The following is a 15,600-nucleotide window of genomic DNA, read 5'->3' as shown; positions in this document are numbered from 1 at the left end:
CCGCCTCCCAGGCTCTCAGAGCACCCCAGGCTCCAGTCGAGCCGCCCTCCGTTTTGCGCAGAGCAGGGCGATCTGTCAGCGGAGCCGGCGGGGGGGAGCGGCCCGGCCCGCCGAGGCTCGGGTTACCAGTGACTGACAGCGTCTCTATGGCGAATAATTTGACTCCGACTATTGTCTGGCACTGGCAGGCCCCGGGTCAGATAACCGGACCAATCAGGGCGCGGGCCGCCGCGCCTCATGCCCGCTTAGAATAATATTATTAAAAAAGCTGCGAGCGAGCTAGACCGGAGGGAGAACGAGCGAGAAGCGAGCGAGGGAACGGCCGGCGGGCGCGGAGCATGCGGAGCGGCGCCCCGGGCGGCCCCCGGGCTTGGGCGAGGGCTTGGGCGAGGCGCGCGGGTGGTGGGGGCGCGGAGCTGCGCGGGACCCGCGGCCGGCGCGGGGACGTACGACAGTGACTCGGGGCTCACCGGGGGCCAGCGCCGGGCCACGGGGCCCGCCCCGCCCGCCTCTCGGCCCGGACGGCCCGGCGGGGAAGCTTCCATGCGGGACCGCGCGGCCCGGTGAGGACGCGCGCGGGCGGGCGGGGACGCAGCCGGCACCATGTCCATGCTGCCCACCTTCGGCTTCACGCAGGAGCAAGTGGCGTGCGTGTGCGAGGTGCTGCAGCAGGGCGGCAACATCGAGCGGCTGGGCCGCTTCCTGTGGTCGCTGCCCGCCTGCGAGCACCTCCACAAGAATGAAAGCGTGCTCAAGGCTAAGGCCGTGGTGGCCTTCCACCGCGGCAACTTCCGCGAGCTCTACAAGATCCTGGAGAGCCACCAGTTCTCGCCGCACAACCACGCCAAGCTGCAGCAGCTGTGGCTCAAGGCACACTACATCGAGGCGGAGAAGCTGCGCGGCCGACCCCTGGGCGCCGTGGGCAAATACCGCGTGCGCCGCAAATTCCCGCTGCCGCGCTCCATCTGGGACGGCGAGGAGACCAGCTACTGCTTCAAGGAAAAGAGTCGCAGCGTGCTGCGCGAGTGGTACGCGCACAACCCCTACCCTTCACCCCGCGAGAAGCGCGAGCTTGCGGAGGCCACGGGCCTCACCACCACACAGGTCAGCAACTGGTTCAAGAACCGGCGGCAGCGCGACCGGGCGGCCGAGGCCAAGGAAAGGTACGAGTAAGTAGACCTTCTTCGGCGCCGGCTCACCGGGGCACAAGGGAGGGGTTCGCAGGGCTTCTGCCGGTTCCCCGAAGAGGCCTAAACTGGGCCCCCAGGCCCAGCCACAGCCCAGCTGCAGCCTGGCCTGACTCGGACGATGCTTAGGCCTTTCTATGCCGGAGACCCGGCGAGCAGGGATTTGTCTAAAGCGGGCAGAGCAATTCAGGAAGTTGTCAACTAACCACTCGGTCGCTACAGGAAAAGGGTGGAGAAGCAGAGAGCTTCGGGGCAGCGCAGGACTGTAGGCCTGGATCCCCTGTGAAGCAGGCACAGTAGGTCTGGTCCTCCTCAGAACGGAGGGGTTTGGGCCCAGGTGAAAGCAGATTTTGCAGATTTCTTCCTGGTGGTGCTTCCCGGCATTTCCCCCCAGCCTTACTCAGCTCCAGACCAAAGTGTCATGGGGTTGGGACTGGGACTGGGACTGGAACTTCCCTAGTTTGACCTGGATGGGGAAAAGCCTGGCCATGAATTTTCCTTGTCAGATGTGGGAGTTGATAGCGGGTCCTTTATCCCCTTAGAAAGGATCCAGAGGTGAAAGGGAGGAAGTGTCAGTTCTGGGAGAGAAGAGACGCATGCCGTGTTTTCTGCCTTGCTAGAGATAGCCGCCCTTCCCTGGCACTCCAGGCCCTTGATGCCTCTCTCCTTGGGCCCTACCTCTGGTGGATAGGTCAGAATGTCTGCGGTGAGCTGAGAGCCACAGAGGGGCTGGGAGTTGGATGTCCTCAGGTAAACCAAGACTTCCTGAACCAGCCTAAAGGTTGATCATTAGGCCCTTGCCACTGCCTGTCCTATAACCCCTCAGGACCCCAAATCTGGAGAGGAACTGATTATGGGGAAAGAATCCAGACTGGGGTAAGAGGAAAACAGGACACCTGGGGTTGGTGATATGGGGTGTGTTCCACCCTGAGTTTGAATGATCAGGGTCAGAGGTGGGGGTGCTGAACCAGAAACATCTTAGGGGGAGTGCTGCACGCTCAGATACTCCCAGGTATCTGAGACCCTGAGATTGGAGTATCCACAGTGGTGAGGTCTCAGCTGCCAGCCCTGTGGGAAGTTCCCTCCCAGGAAAGCAGAAAGAAAAGCCCTCCTGGAAGCTGGTGACAAGAGATCATATCCAGGATTTTAAATATCCAAATCTGGGGAGGAGCTGTCAGTCAAAGGCGTAGAAGGAGGTGGGTTCTCTCTGCTGGGTCCCCCTCCATGCAAACTGGCATGTGTTCAGACTCCTGAAAACCTGGGTTCTCAGACCAGGCCCCAGATGAGAGCTGCAGATTCCCGGAGTGGCTGGTTACAATGGAAAAGTCTCGGCCTTCTCCCAGGGGCTGCCCTTTATCCCCCAAGCTTCTGGTCCCCCAGCTGATGTTTTCACTGTACCACTATGGAAAGGGAGTCCTTCATCCTTGGACCCTTGTCTCTAGGTCCAGCAAGGAGAGCCCTCACAGGGCTGCACAGTTTGGAGCTACAGGGAAAGTACGCTTAACCCCAGGATCCTATCTCCCAGCCAGGGCCTCGGGCAGAAAAAGCAAAGGGAAATGAAGGCTTGTGAGAGGCCCTAAATCCCTTGACCTGGGATCCAGGGTTCCTTAACCTCCTAGGCCCACGTCTACTCAGCAAACCTGGCTTGAGGAGCCTAGAGTGATCTGAAAATCCAGGCATCGTCACCTCCTCCCTGCTTACCCCACAACTTCAGGGAACCCTGTTCCCCTGCCCCTCTGTTCCTGAAAAGAAATATTGGGAAGGAGGGAAAGAGGAATACAGAAAAGATATTGATGAGATTGAGAGCATGAGATGTGGGGACGATAAGGGGAGAGGGGCAAGAGAAATTGGGTGTTGAGAGATGAAGAGAATGGGCAGAAAGAACCCAGACCAGATCGAGGAAATGGTAGAAACCGAAAACACCCGCAGGCCACAAGCCTGGGATCTGTCTCCTGAGGCTGGTGGCTGGCTCTGACTGCGACTGAGATGGCTCTGGGTGGTCTCGATGTCCCTGCTGACCCCGCTGCTTTGCTCCCGCACTTGCAGGGAGAACAACGAGAACTCCAATTCTAACAGCCACAACCCGCTGAATGGCAGCGGCAAGTCGGTGTTAGGCAGCTCGGAGGACGAGAAGACTCCATCGGGGACGCCAGACCACTCATCCAGCCCGGCACTGCTGCTCAGCCCGCCGCCACCTGGGCTGCCGTCCCTGCATAGCCTGGGCCACCCTCCGGGACCCAGCGCAGTGCCAGTGCCGGTGCCAGGCGGAGGTGGAGCGGACCCACTGCAACACCACCATGGCCTGCAGGACTCCATCCTTAACCCCATGTCAGCCAACCTCGTGGACCTGGGCTCCTAGAATCCGTTTGCCTTGATGAGCTTGCCTTTTGTGGCTTGACACTGGGGACCTGAGAGTGGCAGTGTCCAGGGGTGCCCCGCCCCTGTGGCCCTACCAGGTACTGAAAGACCCTCAGGCTGAGCGGGTAGAACAACCGGGTAGGGTGGATAGCTGTCTATGTTGGTCCTCGTTTGGGATTTATTTTCAACAAGTTACTTTTGGGATCCTTTTGGGGCTGGAGACTAGGTCTTAAACCACAGAAGGGAATAAATTATATACCACTGTCATTCTCTCTCTCCCTCTGTCTCTTCCTTTCTTTTCCCCTCTCTTGCCTTGCCTTTTCCCCCTTTCCTCTTCCTTTCCCTTCCTTCTCTTTTCCTTTTTCTGCTTTCTCTCCGTCTTTCTCCCTCTCTTTGTATTGCTTGTCTCTTTTCTTCTAGATTTCTGGCTTGCCACCCTTCACTCTCTCCTTCTGTCTCTCCCTTTCTCTCTCCCTCTCTGTTTCTCCCCTCTTCTCTCCTGCCAGTCTCTTGTACTCTGTGTCCTGGTCCCTCCATCTGTACCCCTGTCCTTCTCCTCCTGTCTGGTGGTCTATCTGCCCCTACCTCTGGCCCTCGCTTTACCGGAGTCAGCGGTGGGAGAGGGAAGAGGAGAGAAAAGAAAGGGCCTTTGAACCTAGGCCATCTCCAGAGGCCCTTTCCCTTGCCCTTGTGGGTCAGTGGGAGCTGCAGGTGTCAGCTTTTCGCCTAGTAACTTAAGTGAGAGAGAAAGGGCAGCGCCACAGAAACCCCTAAACGCCCCTCGTCGTCCGCCCCTCGTCCTCCTCTCTTGGCGAGGCCCCGCCACACCGCTCTCTTCCTCCCAGGACTGTGGCCACAGCGCTCCCGGCTGAGCGCGCCCCCCTCCCCCCAGCCGCTGACTTGCCGTCTCCCCGTAATGCCCACATGTGAATGTTCTTCGGGAAATATTTCTGCTTTTATTTTATAATAAAATTAGAAATCATAAATATATAAATTGTTATATGCCACAAGGCCCGCGGGCCAGGAGTGCCGCAGTGTCTGATTTCCCTACCAAAACTTGACACCCTGGGTGGGCCGTTCTGGTTGGCGATGCTCTCTGGTGAGTCCCGAAAACAGCGAGACGCCTTCCCACACACACGACGTATGTTAGTCGCTAGGTGAAGGCACTGAAATTCCTGAAACAACCCCCTCCCTTTTCCTGGCTGGGAAAACTCCCTGCAGAAGCGAGGGGCAGCCTGCTCCCCTCCCCACACCAGCGACGCGCAGAGCCCTTGCCAGCCTCTTTCTTCACCTCGAGGTCGAAGTGGAAGACGAGAGAGCTTGTGCCGAGGGCAGGTAGTGCCTTCGGGGATGCCAAAGCTGGGGAAGAAATTGGGCAGCAGAAGTTTCCTGCCGCTCGTACTCCAAGAGTTGCAGTCTCCGAGACTGGGCGCGATGCGCTGCGCCGATTTGCCGATCCCAGGCTCAGACCCCCAGACCTAAGCTCCAGAGGCGCAGCCCCGGTGCTGCGTGTGGCGGTGGAGCAAAGGTCTTCGAGCTCGCAAACCTGCTTCTGTGGATTTGCAGTGGAACTGAAGGGTCAGGGAAGGAGGGAAGTCGGACTCTGGGCGGCCAGGCCGGCGGGCGCCTCGGTTCTCCTGTTTCTCCCTTTCTCTGTCCCTCTCTGTTTCTCTCCTCTTCTCTCCTGCCAGTCTTTTGTACTCTGTGTCCTGGTCTCTCCATCTGTACCCCTGTCCTTCTCCTCCTGTCTGGTGGTCTATCTGCCTACCTCAGCCCTCGCTTTCCCGGAGTGAGGGGTGGGAGAGGGAAGAGGAGAGAAAAGACAGGGGTCAGACCGAGCTGGCGGTTCCGGCTCCGCCCATGGGGCGCCTAGGTGCTTCGGTGGCTATCAATTAACCTGCAGCGCCCCCTCCTCTCTGGAGTGCCAGCCCCCTGTTTAAACGACGCATCTGAGCCTGTCCGGGCAGATCCGGAGTGGGCAGGACTCCGAGAGGAAGACGTTGAGGCTTTCCCTTCTCGGGTCGCAGTGGCTGTAGGTACTCACCGCGTCCCTCCGCAACCAGGGTACCGCGGCTGGGTGGAAGGGAGGGGATGAGTTGCTCGTGGCGCCCCGAGTTCCCAAAGCACTGTGTCCTCTAGGGGCTTTTCCTTTCAGCGTTTTCTGGTAAAACCGGGATAAAATCAGAACACCCTTTCGCTTGGACTTTGTAAGCAACAAGAATTCCTTCCTAGTTGAGACTGGAGCGGCTGCAGGCTGTTAGGCCGGCTAACTTGGCGCGAGAGCCTGCACCTGGGTCTTGGATCTGTGCAGGCCTGGAGGTCAAGGGGCTACCCGAGAGGCTGGGACTGCACGGAGTGGCTGCAGTCCTCCGCCTGGGGTCGCACAATGTGCCCCTCCACCTTTGCACCCCAAGAGGAATTCCAGTCAAGGCAGCTCCTGCGGCCTCTACTGGAAGCTCTGCTCTCGCGGATAGCTCAGGTCCTCCCGGGTACTGGTCTGTGTTTCTAAGGCCTGAGTGGGCCCAACTTCTGCTGACTGACAGGGTGAATGGCAGGCTACTGCCTGAACGTCCCCAAAGACTCAAGAGATGCCTGAAGCCACCTTGGGACAGCCTAGCCAGTCACACAGGACTTGGTGATGTCCCGTGAGGTGCCAGAGCCAACTCTTCTATGTACTTACTTCTAGGGAGGAAGCAAACAGTAGCCTCTGTATCCTGTCTCACCCCTGCCCATCCCCCGTTTTCCAATCTCACACTCACAGGAAAACAGGCTCTATACCAGCTTTCACAAGAATGGGAACATACACATTTAACATTAATGAAACTCAAGATTCTTGAGATCCTGCTATGTGCCAGGCATGGTAGACAATACCAAATCCCCTCACCCTCTCACACAGCCACCACTCAGGGAAACACACAGACTCTGTCACCCCTGCACACATTAGCACAACAGACCCTCCGCCCATTTTCAGACACACAAACACATCCTGAGGCACTCTCCCACACTGATATATACCAGAGATACCTGCACAAATGAACCCTTCCTCATGCCTGTGCCCCCCTCCACACACACACACACATACACATAATGCTGCTCCACAGAAGCACACAAATCCACAGCCACACACTGGTGCCCTGGCTAAGCAACCAGTCCCTGCCCATCAACCTGCTAGGACAAGACCCAGCTGTGCAGCATGGATTGCTGGGAAGGCCTTGACACCTGGCTGCTTGATCCCAGAGAAAGAGATGGCCCCAGGGCTGAGGTGGCAGCTGCTGAGGGATGCACCCCAGGCACTCTCTCAACCAGCCCAGGTGGGCTCTCAGGAGTCTGCCTGGAGTTTTCACCTGCCAGTAGGGGACAGGGTGCTAGTCCCAGGCTTTACTGTGGAAAATGAATCCCAGCATAGCAGTGCTACTTGTTGCAACTCCCCTCTTTTCCTCCCTCTTGGAAAGCTAACCACAAAAATACTTAAATAAATAAAATTTTTAAAATGTTTAAACGGAGAGGCAGGTACTACGTGGAAGTTCTGAAAATAAATTTGAAAGCTACTCACCCACTGCATAAATCTATACAAGCTGGTCCTCAGTTCCTCACCTGGGAAGACCGAACTGCTATCCTGACCTATTCGCACAGATGTTGCTTGGTGATTACAACCACTCCCTGTCCGGTGTCCCCACTGAGTAGGAGTCCCAGTGGCTTGTCACCTCTCTGCCACCCTCCACCCCCCTCACCCTGTAGCAGTCACAGAAGCCACCAGTTTTGCTCCAGCCACCTCAAGTGACCAAGTGACTGGAAGTGCCCAATCTTGTTTTCTGCTTCTCTGACTGTGTTTGCTACAAGACACCCTTCATTTGTTCCCAACCAGGTCCCATGCCCATGGGGCCCTTCAGGGCAAAACCCCACGAAGAAATAAAATCCAGCCCTAGGGGCAGCTGGCTAGACCAGAGAAGGGAAACCTGCTTGGGGTCATTAAAGCCCCGGGCTACAGGGGGCAGAGGAGAGTATGTGGAGCTTGCAGTGTGTCCTTGTCAGTCTTCTTCCCACCCCGACCCCAGAGCCCTGCTGACCCTCTCCAGGACTCAAATCCCTACCCCAAATTGTACCTTGAGGGAGTGATGCCTGCCTGGGGAGCAGGTGGTGACATCGCATTGCACCAGGAAAAGTTAAACAGAGCCAGGGCAATCTGGTGAGAGAACAGGGCTACTCAATGCTTGGTTATCTTTAGTCGTTGTACCAAATACAATTTTGGCAAATGAAAAAGGCAGGACCAGCATCCTGGGAATTTGGCCTCCACAACCCCCTAGGACCCATCTTCTGCCGAAATCCGCCAAGGCGCTGGGACAGAAGTAAATGTTTTTGTGAGGGATAGTTGAAGAAAAACCGAAGAGGAGAGGACTTTTGACTGGGCCCCTTCCTTTTTCATCGTGCTCCCATCCTAGCACTAAGACTTCAGTCCTCTGGGCCCTCAAAGCTGCCTAGGAAACGCTGGAGGGGCAGGTAGACACAGTGGGTGTGTACTGGAAGATGTGAGCTGACCTGAGAGAAAACACGTGCACCATGAGAGGGTGAAAAAATGCCCCGATGAGCGCCGAGGGGGTGGACGTGCACCTCGGGAGGGCGGCAGTGCTTTAGTACACAGGCGTAAGGGTGAGCCCAGAAGCCCAGGAGCCCATCAAGCGCCCGGCGGAGTCGGGAAAGTCAGGCTGAACCTCTGGGCTCAGGCACCTAGGAGTCGGGAAAGTCAGGCTGAACCTCAGGGCTCAGGCACCTAAGTGAATGCGCCGGGGCTAGAGGAGGACCAGCCTCTGCATTCCTGCCGCCTGAACCCACCCCAGCGCGGGTTGGTGCTTATTCCTGGAGCCGCTGCCGGCGGCCGGCTGGTGAGCAGAAAGGAAAGGAGGAAATCCCGGTCGCGGCGATCGGGGACCAGGTGACTGAGCCGAGACTGGTCCTGAAAGACCTCGCGTCCAGGTGTCAGGGTCAAGGTTCCGAGCGACCTCGCGGGAGTCTCTTTTGGAAACTCCGCGGGTGCCTGTGCGGCTGGAACTCGGAAAGGGTTTCTCCTGGGTTGCAGGATGGAATCGGAGTACGGAGAGGCAGATTGGGTGCCCTCGGATGGGGTGTCTTCCACGTCGTTTCCCCACAATCTCGGCGGCAGGGCAGCTCCCTCGCCTGGCAGATGCCCACCCCAGGCCGCCCTGCAGTGGAGAAAGTCTCTGTAACACCGCTGGCGATGGGTTCGAAGAAGGTCTGTCGCCTCGCCAGACCCGAGAGATGTCCCCAGCTGCCCTAGAGAACTCTTTCTTGGAAGGACCCACAAATCGGAGAGGCTGGTACAAAGGCGGACATGAGGCTAAATCAAGAGCTGGCAGCGGCCCAGCCTACCCTGAGCACGAAGCGCGTCCTCCCTCCTTAAGTACCGGGTACCGACCTCACCGCAGGCCGGCTCCGGGAGGGATGCAGGGCTCCGCCTGCTCTAGGCGACCTAGGCCTCCAAAGACCACAGTGCCGCAACTCCCACTTTCCCCGGCGAGGGCCGCTTTCCAGGGAGAGTAACCAACGCACTGCTGGGGTAATGCGAGGTTCTGGGCCCTGAGGTCAGGGGAGCTTGGGACCTTAGGACTGGTCAGCCCGATTCCCTTCGTCCGTTGAGCCGACGGCCTGGCCGTAGGACAGAGGTTGGGACCCAGGACACTTGAGCCGCCCCGCGGACGACAAAGCCATCTGCAACTCTGTCATTCCCGTGGCCCTTAGGCTCAGAAGACTCCACCACTGCCGATCCAGGGCCCCTAGGCCCACATCCAGGATTCTGTGGTCCCGCGGGGGAGCGCTGTCTGGGCTGCTCCAGCCGGAGATTCAGACTTAAGCTACTCGAGATCCTCTAAAGAGTAACCGGTCTGTGGGGCAGGAGGGTAAGAGCAGCCGCAGGCGGACGTTTCAGAGCGGCCAGCCCTCGATTTCCTTCCTCCAGGGCTTTACCAAGAACCCATGCCTGTCCGCCCAGCAAGGTGCTCTCACTTCCTCAAAAGCTCATTGTCAGCAGGAATTTTCCCAGTAACTTGCCATGGGCCATAAAGACACTGCTCATTGGTGACTTCTGGACCCCCAGAGTAACAGATAGTGACTACCATTTCTTTCTTTTTTGTTAGAGATAGGGTCTTGCTCTATTGCCCAGGCTGAGGTGCAGTGGGTGCAATCATAGCTCACTCAAACTCCTGGGCTCAAATGATCCACCCTGCCTCAGTCTCCCCAGTAGCTAGGACTACTGGCGCGTGACCACGCTTGGCTAATTTTTTTAGTTTTTGTAGAGATGGGGTCTCCTTACATTGCCTACCCTGATCTTGAACTCCTGGGCTCAAACAATCCTCCTGCCGGCCTCCCAAAGTGCTGGGATTATGAGGGTGAGCCACTGCACCTACACTATAACTACCATTTATTGAACATATACTATGTGCATAGAGCACTTTAGACACCTGGTATCTGTTTAATTCTCACAGAGCCCATACAAATAAATTATTATTACCAGTATAAGAAATGAAGGTGCCAGGTTCAGGAACTTGCTGGAGTTACACATTAATTACAAGCAGCAGGGCGGGCATTTGAACTCAGTCTCAGAGTTTGCAGCCACTTTCTTCCCATGATGCTGACTGCCTGTGAGTGAGCCCAGTGCTTGAGATTGGACCCTCACATGGTCCAGGAGCTCTGGATAGCAGGGAGCTATCACCATGTGGTGACTCTCACGGGGCGGTGGAGGTGGGGGGATCAGACAGCTCTTAGGTGTGGGGAGAGAACACAGGGCTACTCAATCCTCAGTCCTTATAGGAAATACAGTTTTGGCCAATGAAAAAGGCAAGGACCAGCAGCTCCGGGGCCATGTGAAATGTAGACCGAGTGGTGGTAACAGAACTCACAGCCTCAGTGATCAGCTTAAATAGCTTAAATCCTGTGAAAGAGTTTATATCCTCAACAATTGACAAAATTACTGTTTCCTCACTTGCCCTCTACTGTGTAGATGTGACTCACGGTCCAGCAGCCCAGAGGTGGTTTCTACCAGTGCTGGCTATTCCAGAGTAAAGGTAGAACCGTGGGACCCCAGGGGCAGCCTGCTGCTGTCTCCCTCTTTGCCCTCCTTCTTCAACCCCTGCCTGGTCTCAGCCACTCAGCTCAGGAAGATGAGGCTGAGGCTGACACAAGGACCCTGAGGGCTGAGACATTAGTTCTTGTGGGATGTCCTCCTCTCCCCACCACACCCCATTAATCCCACACTGGTGGGTTGGGGGCAAAGCTCTCTGTCTGGGGGCCATTATATTAAAGCATCATTCCAGTCACCCTGGTTTACCACTGCAGAGCAAGGAGGCCAGGGAGGGAGGAGGAACCCAGACCCTGCTCTCTAAAGACCAGAACAGAGCTGGCCATCTCTGCTCCCCCAACCTTACACAGGCCCCACTGGAAGCTCTCATCCCGTTCTCCACCTGCAGAGATATTGGTGGTACAAGCTCTCTGATTCCACCAGAGCTAGATGATTCTATCAGTTTTAAAATAAAGTGTATGAAATAGGCTCTTGTCCTGTGAGGCAAAGCTTTTGGTGACCCTGGAAAGCCACTACGAACTGATGAAGGAGGTCACCCATCTAAGTCTAGGGAAGTGAGCTAAACTTAAGGAGATAAACCCAGAAGTATGAGTACTCCTCCTATTTCCTTCCCAGGGAAGAGCCCTGGCCCTGATGGGGTGGGGAAGGTGGCCAGAGGGAATTAGAAAAGCAGAGAAGGTGAAGCTGAATCGTTTCTAAAAGCAAAGTAATATGAATAACTCCTAGCATTCTTTATATGGTACTTTGAAGAATTTCAATGGTTTCACAAAATTCTCATTACTTAATATTCAAATTATATAGGTAGGCAGGAAAGTAATTCTGATCCACGTTTGGCAGATGAGGAACTGAGGCTCAAGACGTTACGTGTGCCTCTCCTGAGGTCCTAGAGCTAATGGAGGCTCTTTCTTCTACACCCTATTGTTGAGGTGACTTGTTAAGTTTTGGGGAAAGAGCAGATACCAAACCAGCCCAACGAATAAAGATTGCTCCCCTGGGATTGGGGGAAGGATGTGGAGAGATGGCAGCCACCATGGAGGTCTAGATGATGCCACAGAGACTTAAAGTAAAAGTGTCTCAAAATCAGAACAATCTGCCTCTGAAATAACTAAAAGGAATGCCTCAGGCCATTTCCATACAAGGGAAGCTTAGGGAAGTGGATAGAACTGAGAACCAGAGCTTTGTTCTGTCACTGGACTCAAGACCTGTCAGTTAAAGCTTTCAGCCAATGAGCTTGGAGCCAGAGATTTTCTTAGAAGGCGAAAGTTTTGTAGGTGATGCCCAAAGAGCTATAGGTTTTGTAACTGGAGAAAACAAGAAGGGACTCAAGGCTTTTGTTTAATCTGAAAGCCTAGACCCTGATTAGACCCTGATGTTGGTCTGGAGCCTTAGGTGTAGAAGTCAAGAATCACTTTTTTTTTTTTTTTTTTTTAAGGCAGAGTCTCACTCTGTCGCCCAGGCTGGAGTATAGTGGTGCAATCTCGGCTCACTGCAACCTCCACCACCTCCTGGGTTCAAACAATTCTCCTGCCTCAGCCCCCTGAGTAGCTGGGATTACAGGCATGCACCACCACGCTCAACTAATTTTTATGTTTTTAGTAGAGATGGGATTTCACCATGTTGGTCAGGCTGGTCTCGAACTCCTGACCTCAGGTAATCCACCCATCTCCACCTCCCAAAGTACTGGGATTACAGGTGTGAGCCACTGTGCCCAGCTGAGAATCACTCTATAATGTATTTATTATTCCTTAAAGGAGTAGGTAAATCAATTGCCCTGAAAGGCGAATAATATCCAATGGCAATGGGAAGGGAATTAGGGACAAGGAATGAGTGAAGATCAGAGTGATGACAAAGGGTGAAGGAGGTGAGAGTCCAGGATATCTGGAGCCAAGACACAAACTTGGAGTCAGGCAGGTGTTAGCCGGCAGCACCTTCCTCCCTAGAGACCAGGAAGGAGCCAGGGAAGGCACAAACGTGTAGCACCACATCCCCTAGAGACAACTAAGATGTGTTGGGCACCAAACCAGAGACCAGGAAAGACTAAAATCCCACCATACCTAGTAGCATGTCAACAAAAACCTATCTAGAACTCAAAATCTGCCCAACACAGGTCAGCTTCCAACCCAGATGCAGCTGAGGCAAAGAACAGGAAAAGAGACTACATAAGGTATCACTGTAACAAATAAATTCCAAAACAAAAGCTTATTTATCACCCACCCAAAAGTTTAAAGGAGTGTTTCCGGTCAGCAGGTGGCTTCCCACAGGGAGATTTGAGGACCCAGGCTCTTACAGCAAATGGTTCCATCCTCACCTACGACCTTAGAATCCTTTGCACTCAGTTACTGGATAAGTAAGGAGTGTGGAGGACAGGCATGGGAGGTGTGAGGTTGGGGCCAGTTTAGAAGTGGTACACTTTACTCTTTTTTTTTTTTTTTTTAACAAAGAATCAACTTTATTGAACATTCAGGGTCAATGTCTCTTCTTGCTCTTGCCTGTGACCTTGGCTGGTGTGAGGACTGGAGCTGCTGCCTGATGCAGAGTGGAGGAGATCTTGTTAATGTAGCACAGACCAACCACGGAGAAGATGAAGCAGGTGGTGACACAGACTCAGTGGCTGAGGCCAGATACAAAGAGAGCCAACAGAAGGAACAGGAGAATCTCAGGAAAGGTCTTTGCTTGGGATCCTTTGCCAAACACAAGATTCTCCAGAATCCTGAAGGCAGTGAGGGAGAACACGAAGAGATGTGAGCCAAGCAGGCTGTCCTGGATGGTAAGCCACTCGGTGGAGGCCAGCTGATGGCTGCACATCTGCATCCCAGTGAAGGGCGACAGGGACAGGAGGCAGGAGATCGCCAGTGAGGTGCCTGTACCCACCACCATCATGCCCTGCATGTGAGTCAAATCGTCGCCTCTGGCCAAGAAAAGGGCACTTTTATTCAACTGGCTGGAGCTTAGTCACATGACCAGCCAACTGCAAGGGAAACTGGAAAATGGAGCTACCTGTGTGACCAAGGAAAAACATCCCAGGAAAAGGATTTACTGAGTGTGTATGAAACATTAGTCAGTTCTCAGTGATTTTAGAACAGAAGCAACTGTGCTCTGTAAATTTCCTTTTTCTATGCATGTGTAGTTATTGGTGTTGCTGTTTTTACTATCATGGTGTTTGCACAGTGTTTGGGGGATTGTATTTTGTTTGTTTTGCTTTGGGGTGGGTTTTTTTTTGTTTCTTATCTTGGTTTTTCTGTAGTGAAGAATGTACGTAGAGGTACTGCATGAGATCCAATTCCTACAAGTGACCACAAGTCATTTCATTTCCTCATTGTTGCATAGGATAATAATTTGGGCAAGTTGCAGCTGGAAGTAATTTTTTTAGAAAAACCCAAATGAGAGGTCTCAAGCAAAATAGAAAATTATTTCTCCCACACATTAAAGTCTAGGTAGGCAATCTAGGCTTGGTGCAAAGTCAAGCTCCTCCTACTTAGTTGCTCCACTGTGTATAACTTCAATCTCATGTCCCAAGATGGCACTAGAAAGGACTGAAGAAAAAGGTAAAGTCACATGCATTGTCTCTTAAGTAAGATTCCTAGAAGCTACTATAAAACATCCCATTGTCCAGAACCTAGCCACAGGATCACACTACACTTACAGGAAGACTGAAATATGGGCTTTATCTGGGACAACCATGTATTAATACAACTGAAGTCCAGCAGTTCTATTGCTGAAGAAGGAAAGAACATTGTGTCTGAACTCATTGGGAATTGAACTTGGTTATCTCCAAGGACCTTTACTGATGTTCTGAGTTTCTATAAAACCAATAACACAAACAACAAAAACAATAGTAAATTGTAAATTTTAAAAAGTTGCTTAAAAAAACAGCACTACGGCCGGGTGTGGTGGCTCAAGCCTGTAATCCCAGCACTTTGAGAGGCCAAGATGGGCGGATCACGAGGTCAGGAGATCGAGACAATCCTGGCTAACACGGTGAAACGCCGTCTCTACTAAAAAATACAAAAAATTAGCCAGGCGAGGTGGCGGGTGCCTGTAGTCCCAGCTACTCGGGAGGCTGAGGCAGGAGAATGGTGTAAACCCGGTAGGCAGAGCTTGCAGTGAGCTGAGATCCAGCCACTGCACTCCAGCCTGGGCGACAGAGCGAGACTCCGTCTCAGACAAAAAAAAAAAAAAACAAAAAAACAAAAAACAGCACTACAGCAATTTGTTAACAATAACCCATGGCTAATTTATTTGTAAAGTTTAAAATCACATCAAAAAGAATATCTCCAAATATATATAATGTAGTTTCAGAATTCTATCCACTGAATTTCCTTAGAGTGGGACAATTGTTAATTATTTTCCCATGCATTCATGTGACAATATTTTCTGCAAATGTGGAGAAATATTGGGGGGATCTGTAACCTCTTTCATTGCTAATAAAATAGTAAAGTCTGCAGAAAAATTCCTGTTAACTAGCTGTGCAACCATGGAAAAATCACCCCACTCCTTCATTCATTTATTCAACCTTTCCCTTGTTCATCTATCCCATAACTTAATAAATATTTTCTAAGTACCTGTCTGCTCAGTACCAGATATGAGGAAATAAACATCATTTTTCCATCTTCACTGGAAACAACTATAGCCTAGCATATGGCTGACCAACTATATGACCTTTCCCAGCCTCTTTTGCTGTTAAGTGTGGCCCTAGGACCATGTTTTTTCTAAAGAAATGTGAGTGGACACAATGTGAGCCACTTCAAGACCCAGCCCATAAGATCTCCAACCTGTGCTTCCCCATACTGTTTTTCCCTTTCCATTTCCTTGTTGAATGGCAAAAACCAGAGTCACCTTGGAAGTCATGCTTCGAAAATGGCAGCACTATCGTCAGCCTGGGTCCCTAAATTACTACATGGAGTAGAGAACTGAGTGACCCCCCTCCCGCAACCTGGGATAGCTGTCCCAGATAAAGGAAGAGAC

The 15,600-nt window shown here is 53.2% G+C and overlaps 1 protein-coding gene and 1 pseudogene across 2 annotated transcripts; one reads left to right on the top strand and one right to left on the bottom strand.

The window, feature by feature from the left end:
• Window positions 1-18: 18 nt before the first annotated feature.
• SIX2 (SIX homeobox 2) lies at window positions 19-6,292 on the top strand. 2 transcript variants are annotated; one of them, XM_007970762.3, is made up of 2 exons: window positions 19-1,169; window positions 3,234-6,292. In XM_007970762.3, the coding sequence occupies exons 1-2, from the start codon at window positions 604-606 to the stop codon at window positions 3,544-3,546; spliced, it is 879 nt and encodes a 292-aa protein (XP_007968953.1). In that variant the 5' UTR covers window positions 19-603; the 3' UTR covers window positions 3,547-6,292. The 2 variants fall into 2 exon arrangements, with proteins under 2 accessions (XP_007968953.1, XP_007968954.1); XM_007970763.3 differs by having other exon boundaries at window positions 22-1,163.
• Window positions 6,293-8,690: 2,398 nt separating this feature from the next.
• LOC140713322 (dolichyl-diphosphooligosaccharide--protein glycosyltransferase subunit KCP2-like) lies at window positions 8,691-15,294 on the bottom strand (annotated as a pseudogene).
• Window positions 15,295-15,600: the final 306 nt, after the last annotated feature.

This window comes from Chlorocebus sabaeus, chromosome 14 (genome assembly GCF_047675955.1).
Source record: "Chlorocebus sabaeus isolate Y175 chromosome 14, mChlSab1.0.hap1, whole genome shotgun sequence".
In the NCBI taxonomy this organism is placed as follows: Eukaryota; Metazoa; Chordata; class Mammalia; order Primates; family Cercopithecidae; genus Chlorocebus; species Chlorocebus sabaeus.
The sequence above is the reverse complement of the archived record's forward strand: the minus strand, read 5'-3'. Positions and strand labels throughout refer to the sequence as shown.

Excerpts from the sequence above, each read along its gene's own strand:
- SIX2 (XM_007970762.3), top strand. The coding sequence starts at position 604 with ATGTCCATGCTGCCCACCTTCGGCTTCACGCAGGAGCAAGTGGCGTGC. Across the intron at positions 1,170-3,233 it reads GAGGCCAAGGAAAGGTACGA|GGAGAACAACGAGAACTCCA; the intron begins GTAAGTAGACCT and ends CCGCACTTGCAG.